Source organism: Rhinoraja longicauda, chromosome 28 (genome assembly GCF_053455715.1).
Source record: "Rhinoraja longicauda isolate Sanriku21f chromosome 28, sRhiLon1.1, whole genome shotgun sequence".
Lineage (NCBI taxonomy): Eukaryota > Metazoa > Chordata > Chondrichthyes > Rajiformes > Arhynchobatidae > Rhinoraja > Rhinoraja longicauda.
This window is the reverse complement of record NC_135980.1, coordinates 30,901,296-30,913,593: the sequence shown is the minus strand read 5'-3', so window position 1 is coordinate 30,913,593 and position 12,298 is coordinate 30,901,296. Positions and strand designations below refer to the sequence as shown.

The window sequence follows — 12,298 nt, the reverse complement described above, 5'->3', positions numbered from 1 at the left end:
GTGCCAAAGAATTCCACCCTCTGACTAAAGAAATTCCTCCTCATCTCTTTCCTAAAGGAACGTCCTTTAATTCTGAGGCTGTGCCCTCTGGTCCTAGACTCTCCCACTAGTGGAAACATCCTCTCTGCATCCACACTATCCAGGCTTTTCCCTATTCGGTGAGTTTCAATGAGGTCAATGTCTCTCCACAGTTGGGAAGAGTCTCTCAGGGCCGCTACATGGGAGCAGTGTAGATAGAGTTGCCAACTTCCCCACTCGCAAATACAGGACAAGGGGGTGACGTCAGGTGCAGCAGGCAGTGAAGAAAGCGAATGGTATGTTGGCATTCATAGCAAGAGGATTTGAGTTTAGGAGCAGGGAGGTTCTGCTGCAGTTGTACAGGGCCTTGGTGAGACCACACCTGGAGTACTGTGTGCAGTTTTGGTCTCCTAACCTGAGGAAAGACGTTCTTGCCTTAGAGGGAGTACAGAGAAGGTTCACCAGATTGATCCCTGGGATGACGGGACTTACATATGAGGAAAGACTAGATAGACTGGGCTTGTACTCACTGGAATTTAGAAGACTGAGGGGGGATCTTATAGAAACATATAAAATTCTTAAGGGGTTGGAGAGGCTCGATGCGGGAAGATTGTTCCCGATGTTGGGGAAGTCCAGAACCAGGGGTCACAGCTTAAGGATAAGGGGGAAGTCTTTTAGGACCGAGATGAGAAAACATTTCTTCACACAGAGAGTGGTGAGTCTGTGGAATTCTCTGCCACAGAAGGTAGTTGAGGCCAGTTCATTGGCTATATTTAAGAGGGAGTTAGATGTGGCCCTTTTTGCTAAAGGGATCAGGGGGTATGGAGAGAAGGCAGGTACAGGCTACTGAGCTGAATGATCAGCCATGATCATATTGAATGGCGGTGCAGGCTCGAAGGGCCGAATGGCCTACTCCTGCACCTATTTTCTATGTTTCTATGTTTCTATGTCACCGCCCCGCGCCCCACGTGACCTCACCCAGCCAGCGGCCACGTGCTCTCGCTCCACCAATGGCAGCCGCCATTGGTGGAGCGGGAGCACGTGGCCCGCTGGCTGGGTGAGGTCACGTGGGGCGCGGGGCGGTGACGTCACTCTTTGTCCCTTATTTGGGAGTGAGGAAGTTGGCAACCCTACTAATACGTGACAAGGGCGGTCCCGTACAGGACAAACTAATTTAGCCCAAAAGGATGACACGATACGGTGAGATCTTGGCTCAGTTACATCACTAAACTAAAAATACAAACTTCCTTTTATTCCAGAAAGTGTCATATTCACCCCTTGCTATTTATTGTGCACTCAATGTTTTCTTTTGTGTGTGTTGCAGCCAGTTATAAAAGACCTGTGGTGATACTTGGACCAATTTCAGACATCGCTACTGAGAGGCTGGCCAGTGAGATGGCCGGCCAGTTCGAACTTGCCCGTGAGTTCTCGTTGACTCCGTAGGAAGGAACCGCAGGTGCTGGTTTAAACTGAAAGTTGACACACACAAAATGCTGGAGTAACTCAGCGGCTCAGGCAGCATCTCCGGAGAGAAGGAATGGGTGACTTTTTGGGTCGGGACCCTTCTTCAGGATCAGTCTGATGATGGTTCTCGACCCGAAACGTCACCCATTCCTTCTCTCCAGAGATGCTGCCTGACCTGCTGAGTTACTCCAGCTTTTTGTGTGTGTCTTCAGTTCTCATTGCATCCTGCAGGTTGCACTCATCCTGATGTTTTGTTTTGTGGCAGAATCACTCTGACCCTTGCCTTGAGCAGAGATGTTACAAGAGGAACTAGGGGTTGCCAACTATCTCACTCCCAAATACGGGACAAAGGGTGACGTCACCGCCCCGCGCCCCACGTGACCTCACCCAGCCAGCGGCCACGTGCTCCCGCTCCACCAATGGCGGCCGCCCGGGCCAGGAGGCGGGTTGCTACGCAACTTCCGTTAGGCGAACACACTCCGTTAGCCTCACTGTCCCGGCCGACGGCGGCCCCCGGGCCTAATACGGGACAAGGGCGGCCCCGTACGGAACAAACCAATTTAGCCCAAAATTACAGGACGTCCCGGCTAATACGGGACAGTTGGCAACCCTAAGAGGAACCCACATACGAGCTGTGAAATAAACCTTTTATGACACTTGTCAGATCAGTTTATTGTGTGTGGGGCTGTGGAGGCCAAGTCAATGGATAATTTTAGGTTCTTGATTAGTAAGTGTGTCAAGGGTTACAGGGAGAAGTCAGGATAACGGGTTGAGAGGGAAAGGTAGATTAGACCCGATTGAATGGATTTGATGGACGTCCACACAATAAACTGACCTGACAAGGATGATAAACGGTTTTTCTAACATCTTTTAATAATAATAATAATAATAACTTTATTTATATTGCACTTTTCACATAGCCCTAAGTGCTTTCCACAAAAACAAACTCATGTCTAAACAAAGATACAATTTAAAACAGTAAAGACATAGGCTATTAATATCATACAAGGCACAGATTTATATAAAAATATAAAATGTAAAATGTAAAATTGAGAGTGTAAAAAGACAAACAAAGTAAAATCAGTTAAAAGCTTGATTAATAAGATATGTTTTTAGCGGCCGGCCGTTTAAAGCTGCCAGCTAGAGGGGTATCTCGTGGCCCTGGGTTGGGTATTCCACAGCTTAGGGGTGCAGTTGAAAAAGGCTACTTTGCCAATTTTTTAATAGCTGTGGCGTTTTGTGGCTAACAGGCCAACGTCAGTGGACCTGAGCGCTCAAGTAGGGGAGGAGGGACTCTGTAAGATCTGCTCAGTAAGATAAGGTAAGTGTTCTGTCGGAGAAGCCGGATCTCTGGCGCTGTGAGGCAGCAACTCTACTGCTGTTTCACCGTGCCAACCCCCCGGTCCTACTCCCTTCACTTATCTTTCTGCACCTTTTCCCCCTTGCACACCATTGACTGTGGCACTTGGTTGTACTATGGTTAATGGGGATGGGAAGACGTGACGAGAGGTGGGGTCATGTTGGAGGTGATTGGAAATGTACGATAGGCTAACGGAATCGAGGGGTAGGGGGAGAAAGCGGGAACGGGGTATTGATTATGGATGATCAGCCATGATCATATTGAATGGCGGTGCTGGCTCGAAGGGCCGAATGGCTTACTCCTGCACCTATTCTCAACGTTTCTATCACCGTGGTCCACTGACCTCTCACTGATCCTGCAACATGTCCGTTTTAGAAACAGTGCCAAGGAATTCCGAGGAAGGTTCATCGTCCATCATCAGACTTGAAACCGTGCGGCTCATCTCCGAAAAGGTAAGGCGACCGAGCCACCGTTGCTCACCGTTACTACACACTGAGGCGGCACGTGCGCGCAGCGGTAGAGTTGCTGCCTGACAGCGAATGCAGCGCCGGAGACCCGGGTTCCATCCCGACTACGGGTGCTGTCTGTACGGAGTTTGTACGTTCTCCCCGTGACCTGCGTGGGTTTTCTCCGAGATCTTCGGTTTCCTCCCACACTCCAAAGACGTGCAGGTTTGTAGGTTAATTGGCTTGGTAAATGTAAAAATTGTCCCTAGTGTGTGTAGGATAGTGTTAGTGTGCGGGAATCGCTGGTCGGCGCGGACACTGTGGGCCGAAAGGGCCTGTTTCCGCGCTGTATCTCTAAACTAAACTAAAAAGCTAAACTAAGCTCATCACAGGTGCATTCCACCCCTCATCTCGAAGTCTCGGCAAAGCCAAACCTCGCTCCATGTTCAAACAGATGAGATGGCACCATGTTAAAGGAAGGACTAGACCAAGTGGACCTGTTGGGCCCAAACCTCTCCTGCATTGGTGCAGCACCCTCTCCACCCCCTTCAGTAGATGGGGTTAAAGGAGATGCCCGTGATCGTCTGTCTCACCTGGAAGGTCTGCCGGGGCCCTTGGGTGGAGCTGAAGGAGGAGATGGAGGGACAGGTGTTGCCTCTCTTGAGGTTGGTACCTGGGGAGGGGGTGGTTTGGATGGGAAGAGTGCACCAAGAGGTTGCAGAGGGAACGGCCTCTGCAGAAGGCAGGAAGGAATGGGGATGGGAAGATGTGACTGGTGGTGGGATCATGTTGGAGGTGATTGGAATGGCGGAGAATGATGCATTGAGAACGGAGGTCAGTGGGGGAAGGTTGAGGACCAGGGGAACTCTATCCAGGTTCCATCTGGGGGAAGGAGGAGAGAGAGCAGAACTATGGGAGACTGAGGAGACATGGGTGGGGGATCCATCTACGACAACAGGGGGGAAAACCATGTTTACTAAAGAAAGAAGCCATCTTGGATGACCTGTAATGGAGAGCATCTCCTGGGGAGCTGATGCAGCGAAACTGAGAGTAGGAGCAACACATGTTTGCAAGGGACAGGGTGGGAGGAGGTAGTGCAGATAATTGTGTGAGTTGTAGGTATGTAGTGGACGTCAATTGATAGTCTATCCCCTGCCAGGAGGCCGAGTGATCAAGAAAGGGAAAGGTGCAGCACGGTGGCACAGCGGTAGAGTCGCTGCCTCAGAGCACCAGAGACCCGGGTTCCATCCTGACCACGGGCGCTGTCTGTACGGAGTTTGCACGTTCTCCCCGTGACCTGCGTGGGTTTTCTCCACTTTACTCCCATGTTCCAAAGACGTGCAGGCGTAACCCAGACACACTTTAAAGGTGGTAAAGAAAGTATATTGCTACTACTAAATGATTAAATATGATACAGTCGATTCCAATGCCAATTTGTATACACATGATCCCAATGCACCACCAGGAGGTGCCTTGCCTACGGTCTGTCTGCCGTTTTTCTGTTATTTTTGGTACGTTTTAAAAGTTGGTGTAAATGTTCTCTGGTTTGTTTTATGTGGGGTGGGGGGGGGGGGGGGAGGGGGTAGGGGGAGATTTTTCAATCTCTCACCTTGCCCGAGATGCGTTTAATTTCCGGATCGTATCTCCGGTCGCTCTGCGGCCTAACATCACGGAGCTGGCGGCCTAGCCTGGGATTGACCTTGAGCTTCACTGCGGGCCACGGACTTACCATCAGAGCCGATTCCTCGCCTGGGATCGACGCCCCAACCGCGGTCTCAGACTTAACATCAAGCAGCTCGCGGTCTCGGGTTGAGACCGATGTCGGGAAGCTCCAAAGCCGCACGAGGTTCGACAAGCCCCGACCCGGGGTAGATCGGCCGGCACGAGGGAGCTGAGATCCCCCCTCCCCCCCCCCCCGATGTAGGACCTGGATCGCCCCGATGAGGAAGGCCCGGCCGCCGGCTACGGGAGTCAAGATCATCCCGTCAACAGAAGGTTCGAGGCCCCCGACCGCTGGAGGACAAAGAAGGGAGAGATTGAACTGTTTTTCGCCTTCCATCCCCGCGAGGAATGTGGAGGAGTCACTGTGGTGGATGTCCAACTTAAAATGTATTTTGTGTGTCCTGTTGCTTTCTATTGGTATGACGGTATGGCAAATGAAGTTCCTCGTCTGTTGCAAAACATACTTGGCTAATAAAGTATGATTGTGATTTTCAGAACAAGCACGGACTACTTGACATCACACCTACCGCCATCGAGCGTCTGAACTACGTGAAGTGGTACCCCATCGTGGTGTTCTTCAACCCCGAGAACAAGCAGGAGGTGAAAGCCATGCGGCAGCACCTCTCTCCCCAGTCACGGAAAAGCTCCAAGAGTCTGTACACCCAGGCTGTCAAGCTGAGGAAACACTGGGCCCACCTCTTCACAGGTACTGTCACACACGAGATACTTCCATCCAATGCTTCATCAAAACATCCCCACCACCAGAGTCTAAGATTGCACTCTGCTAGAAACAAGTGTAAATGCTGGTTTACACAAAGGACACAAGGTGACTGGAGTAACTCAGCAGGTCAGGCCGCATGTGTGAAGGACATGGATTGGTGACGTTTCGGGTTGAGTCCGAAGAAGGGTCTTAGTCTGAATCTGAAGAACGTCACCTATTCATGTTCTCCAGAGATGCTGCCTGACCCGCTGAGTTACTCCAGCACTCTGTGAAACATCACCTATCCATGTTCTCCACAGATGCTGCCTGACCCGCTGAGTTACTCCAGCACTCTGTGAAACGTCACCTATCCATGTTCTCCACAGATGCTGCCTGACCCGCTGAGTTACTCCAGCACCCTGTGAAACGTCACCTATCCATGTTCTCCACAGATGCTGCCTGACCCGCTGAGTTACTCCAGCACCCTGTGAAACGTCACCTATCCATGTTCTCCACAGATGCTGCCTGACCCGCTGAGTTACTCCAGCACTCTGTGTCACAGTATGGCATACCAATAGCAGATGGGCTTAAGGCGAGAGGAGAAAGATGTAAAAGGGACCCGAGGGGCAAGGTTTTCACACAGAGGGCGTGCGTGTTTGGAACAAGCTGCCTGTGAGAAGTGATGGAGACGGATTCACCAATGACATTTAAGACACCTGGACGGGCATGTGGTTAGGAGAGGTTTGGAGGGATATGGCCAGGCACTGACAAGTAGGACTAGTCTGAAGAGGGGTCTCGACCCGAAACGTCACCTATCCATGTCCTCCAGAGATGCTGCCTGACCCGCTGAGTTACTCCAGCATTTTGTGTCTACCTTAGGACTAGCTCAGTTAGGCAACGTGCTCAGCGTGGATGTGTTTGTGTGAAGGACCAGTTTCAGTGCTGTATGACTCTACGATCAGCTGCAGTACAACAGCTGGTATCGGTGATAGTTCCCCTTTTTCCAATTTAGTGAAGATTGGAGTCATTGAAGCACCCCAGGACCGTACAACCTCTCCAAAGTGAAAAGACAGAATTCATCCCAGCTCTGCTGTCTACATCAGCTATTTGGAGATGTTTGTTCTACCGGGCCATTGCAAAGAGAAACTGTGGAGGCCTCAGAGATACCATTAGAGGGACAGGCTTTCAGGAACAGCGAGATAAATTGGGTGCTGCAACCTCAAGGACATATCTCACACACATTACAGTGATGTAGAAAGATATTTAACTGGTTAAAGAAAGTAAGTCCAGAATATTTCAGATATGGCAGGTCAGGACTTAAGATTCCAGATTCCAGATTCCGTTTAATTGTCACATGTACCAACTAGGTACAATAAGGTACAGTGAAATTTGAGTTACCATACAGCCATACTAGGTGAAAAGCAACAAGACATAAAGTAAAATTTAACATAAAGATCCACCACAGCGGATTCCACATTCCTCACTTAAAGCAATTTTTGAACAAATATCCTCGAGTCATAACGTCATACAGTGTGGAAACAGGCCCATCGCTCCAACATGCCCACACTGACCTGGGTGTCAAGGGTTATGGGGAGAAGGCAGGATAAATGGGGTTAAGAGGGAGAGATAGATCAGCCTTGATTGAATGGCGGAGTAGACTTGATGGGCCGAATGACCTAATTCTGCTCCTATCACTTCTGACCAACACACCCCATCTACACGAGTCCCACCTGCCTGCATTTGGTCCATATCCCTCTAAACCTGTCCTATCCATGTTCCTGTTTAATTGCTTCTTACACATTGCAATGGTCCCTGCCTCAACTACCTCCTCCGGCAGTTCATTCCGTACACCCACCACCCTCTGTGTGGAAAAGTTACCCCCCAGGTTCCTGTTAAATCTTTCCATATCGGGAAACATTTCATCCCACGAAGGTGAGTGGTTCAGGCCAGAACAGTGCACATCGAGAACAGAACAGAACAGACACGAGGAACTGCAGATGCTGGAATCTTCAGCAAAAAACAAATGCAGGAGGAACTCAGCGGGTCAGGTGGCATTTGACCCGTCTGAAAAATGGTCCCGACCAGAAATGTTGTCTCCATTCCCTCCACAGATGCTGCCTGACCCTCTGAGTTCCTCCAGCACTTTTGTGTGTCACTTATAAACAATGTTGTGCACCCATTCTCCTGAAAGGAAGAGGCCAAATAATATGAATGCCTTCCTCTCCTTGAGATTCTGATATAGTTGTACATATTAGTAATGAGACAGGAATTTCTAGTGTAGGAAAATAACTGCAGATGCTGGTACAAATCAAAGGTATCACAAAATGCTGGAGTAACTCAGCAGGTCAGGCAGCATCTAGGAGAGAGGGAATGGGTGATGAATGGAAAATTCTTGTGATCAGTTTCCAATCAATGAGACTACACTGGGACACTACGTCCAAGCAGGATGATTCTTTTTAAACCGTCAACCAATGGGCGTAGACTCATTCCTATTCTAGTTGTAATGTTATGGATTTTTTTTCCAGGTACAATAAACCTGAATTCTGGTTCAAGTGCATGGTACGAAGCCTTGAAAGCAACAATCAAAGAGCAGCAGACCCAGCCAGTGTGGTTTCCTGAAGAGAAGGTACTTGCTTTTGTAATGATTTTGTCTCATGTTTATCATTTCATAAGTGATAGCAGCAGAATTAAGCCATCGAGTCTACTCCGCCATTCAATCATGGCTGATCTATCTCTTTCCCCTAACCCCGTTTTCCTGCCTTCTCCCCATAACCCGACACCTGTACTAATACAGTAATCTAAGCATGATGGCGCAGTGGTAGAGTTGCTGCCTTCCAGCGAATGCAGCGCCGGAGACCCGGGTTCCATCCCGACTACGGGCGCTGTCTGTACGGAGTTTGTACGTTCTCCCCGGTTTCCTCCCACACTCCAAAGACGTACAGGTATGTCGGTTAATTGGCTTGGTAAATGTAAAAATTGTCCCTAGTGGGTGTAGGATAGTGTTAATTTGCGGGGATCGCTGGTCGACGCGGACTTGGTGGGCTGAAAAGGCCTGTTTCCGCGCTGTGTCTCCAAACTGAACTAAACTAAACTAATCAAGAATCTATCTCTGCCTTAAAAATATCCGATTCATCGTTTGCCTTGTATTTCAGAGTGAAGAGCCAGGGAATGAAGACATGGAGCTGCTGAACCGATCGAACAGTATGAGCATGGACTACCTGAGCTGTGATGAGAGCAGAGCCACCAGTGATTATGAGGACACAGATGCAGAAGGTGGGGCTTACACCGACACTGAAATGGACGATCGTCTGGACAGGCCGGCCATCACTCGCTCCTCTGAACCCAGCAGGACCGAAGCGTCTGAAATGTCCACCGCAGATGATGTGTACAGTACACTACCGACCCACACGGTCGCACAGGTACGTCAAACCGTGGACGGTTAACCATGGAAGGGCGGCGCGGTGGCACAGCGGGTAGAGCTGCTGCCTCACAGCGCCAGAGTCCCGGGTTCCATCCTGACTACAGGTGCTGTCTGTATGGAGTTTGTACATAGGTTATAGTTTCTACGTTCTCCCTGTGACCTGCATGGGTTTTCACCGAGACCTTCGGTTGCCTCCCACACCCCAAAGACGTACAGGTTTGTACAGGAGTATCGGTATAAATGTAAATTGTCCCTAGTGTGCGTAGGGTAGTGTTTATGTGCGGGGATCGCTGGTCGGTGCGGACTCAGTGGGCCATAGTAAGTGCGAAACAGAGGAACAGAACAGCCTTACATTCCATCAATTGCGGGTTTGAACGCGGGTCTCTTAACCTACTCTTGGTCAGTGGATAACATTGCCTTGGAGCCAGTGTTAACAAATTCACGGATTTGGGCACAGGGATTTCCGCAGTAATTAAATGTGAATACTTCTAATGCCGTTCTAGTTCTTGGAGTAGAATTAGGCTATTCAGCCCATCGAGTTAACTCTGCCATTCAATCATGGCTGATCTATCTCTCCCTCTCAACCCCATTCCCCTGCCTGTTGTAGTTGGTGCAATGCTCTTGTTTACTCTATGTGTGTGTGTCTGCTCCAACAGGTGAAACCTCAGGGTCAGTACAGAGATCCTTATTACACCAGGTAAGTGTCCAGATTCTGTGAGTCCATAAACCAGTGTGCAATCATCTTGATTATTGGGATCAGTGCCTGACGTTTGGCAAGGCCCCAATGGGCTCGAGGGCATCCCCGCTCTGTAATTCTGACTCTTTGTGGCAGTTTGCTGACCCCAAACTAATGCACATTATCAATACGTTGTAGGAGCAGAATTAGGCCATTCAACCCATCAAGTCTCCCCTGCCATTCAATCATGGCTGATCTATCTTTCCCACTCAATCCCAGTCTCCTGCTTCTTAGAACAAAGTCATTTTTCTGCTAGATTTTACAAAGTAATGTAGTGCTTCCAAAATATTAAATTGCATCATTTAGAGACTTTGTAAATAAATGAGTCTTTCTTTTTTTACCATATAAACTGGCTGCACATGTGATTGTATTAATATATCGTAGTTCAAAACACTTCACTGGATGTGAAATGCTTTGAATTATCTTGAGGTCTAATGCTTATATGCATGCAGATTACTTACTTAGATCTATTCTATTTCTTCAATCGTGCTTTTATAGGCCAAGCGAACGGGATATCAATGCGAGCAAGTATAGTCGCAAGCCGGTCTACAGCTCCGAAGACGATGATGATGAATGGAATGGACCAGCCACCGAACTGTAGGCCAAGCCCCACCCTCACCATGAACAGCCCGCCGACCAGCCACCGAACGGTAGGCCAAGCCCCAACTTCAGTATGAACAGCCCGCCGACCAGCTACCGAACGGTAGGCCAAGCCCCAACCTCACCATGAACAGCCCGCCGACCAGCCACCGAACGGTAGGCCAAGCCCCAACTTCAGTATGAACAGCCCGCCGACCAGCCACCGAACTGTAGGCCAAGCCCCAACCTCACCATGAACAGCCCGCCGACCAGCCACCGAACTGTAGGCCAAGCCCCAACCTCACCATGAACAGCCCGCCGACCAGCTACTGAACTGTAGGCCAAGCCCCAACCTCACCATGAACAGCCCGCCGACCAGCCACCGAACTGTAGGCCAAGCCCCACCCTCAGCATGAACAGCCCGCCGACCAGCTACCGAACGGTAGGCCAAGCCCCAACCTCACCATGAACAGCCTGCCGACAGAAACCTACACAAATCAAACACTATTGAGCTGCTCAAACAGGAACAAGATTTGTTTATAGCTTCTTCATGAATGTCATTTTTTAAAATAAATTCAATAATTAACAATATCAGCCTTTTCCCCTTTTCTACAACTGTGTAAAATGAAGAGATCGCAGTCTGCTGTTCCACCGTCCCAGAGACTTGATGGGTTGTTGTTTCATTCAGCATGGTTCAATGGTACATACCTGGATGGTTATCTATTCACTTCTGGACTTGTACGAGGTTAATTGTTCATTATCGTGGACATATGTGGTCTCTATTATCTGAGGAATTAATAGCATGTGGTCATTTTGATCTATTTTCTACATGAGAATCACAAAGTGCCATTGATCTGTACATTGCGGACGGCTCGATTAGATTACTGTATTGTCTTTCCGCTCACTGGGTAGCAAGCAACAAATGCTTCTCACTGTACCTCAGCACACGTGACAATAAACTCAAATTAGGCAAGAAAGACACAAAATGCTGGAGAAACTCAGCGGGACAGGCAGCATGATCTCTGGAGAGAAGGAATGGGTGACGTTTCAGGTCGAGACCCTTCTTCAAATTAGGCAATGCACTTCCCAATTCCTGGAATGGAGCTTATCGGGAACTTCCAATGGTTCATTATTATCACATGTGCAAACGCACAGGGAAATTATTTCCTTTCATCCAGTCCAGTAGAGTATTGCCATTTAGAAGGTTTGTGGTTTTGTTTTTACACCAAGAGTGAACTTTCTGCTGATCAGACAGATTTGTTTCTGTGAAATAGATTGAGTAACAGACTGAGTCTTTTGTCCAGATTCCGATTTCCACCCTTAAGGATTTTTAGGAATGGATCAAAGAATTCTATTAATAACTCTGAATGCACTGCCTGCCTGCTAGTTGGCAGGAAGGCTCTGGAAATAAACATTGGGGCACCACAATTGGTCCCCATTGTCACATCCAGCCAGCCCTGGGACTGAGACACAGTGCCAGCGTAACACAAAGGGAATTTTGTTGTGTCTTTTGTAACTGGTCCAGAAGAACTCGACAGCAACATTTAGCGTCTAAAATGGGATAGTTTCCTCACCCAGCACCTAGAGAACAAAATAGGAATGTTAAAAGTATGTACGCACACGAGCAGCCTGCCAGGCCAGAACGCAACCTTCTGTCGCAGTGCTAAAACACCAGTGGACAGTGGGAAAAACAGAACTCCAGATGCGAGTTCAACTATTGCAAACAGTTTGTTGGTGATGAACAGCAGTGGATCACACGCCTCACCTGCACGTAATCACAGGTTAAAGTCGACAAACTTCTCGTGCTAAGTAACTTGTTTTGTTTTTGGAAGATTTCCAATATATATTTCAA

At 48.8% G+C, this 12,298-nt stretch overlaps 1 protein-coding gene across 1 annotated transcript in view; it reads left to right on the top strand.

Annotated features, from left to right (window-relative positions):
* Window positions 1-12,298, top strand: part of LOC144607436 (tight junction protein ZO-3-like) — a 48,067-nt gene extending 35,769 nt beyond the window's left edge. Inside the window, exons 15-21 of the mRNA XM_078424292.1 lie at window positions 1,343-1,438; window positions 3,218-3,294; window positions 5,506-5,716; window positions 8,236-8,336; window positions 8,863-9,129; window positions 9,788-9,828; window positions 10,366-12,298. Coding sequence (XP_078280418.1) covers window positions 1,343-1,438; window positions 3,218-3,294; window positions 5,506-5,716; window positions 8,236-8,336; window positions 8,863-9,129; window positions 9,788-9,828; window positions 10,366-10,468 — 896 coding nt within the window. The 3' untranslated portion in view covers window positions 10,469-12,298. The remainder of the gene's footprint in view (window positions 1-1,342; window positions 1,439-3,217; window positions 3,295-5,505; window positions 5,717-8,235; window positions 8,337-8,862; window positions 9,130-9,787; window positions 9,829-10,365) is intronic.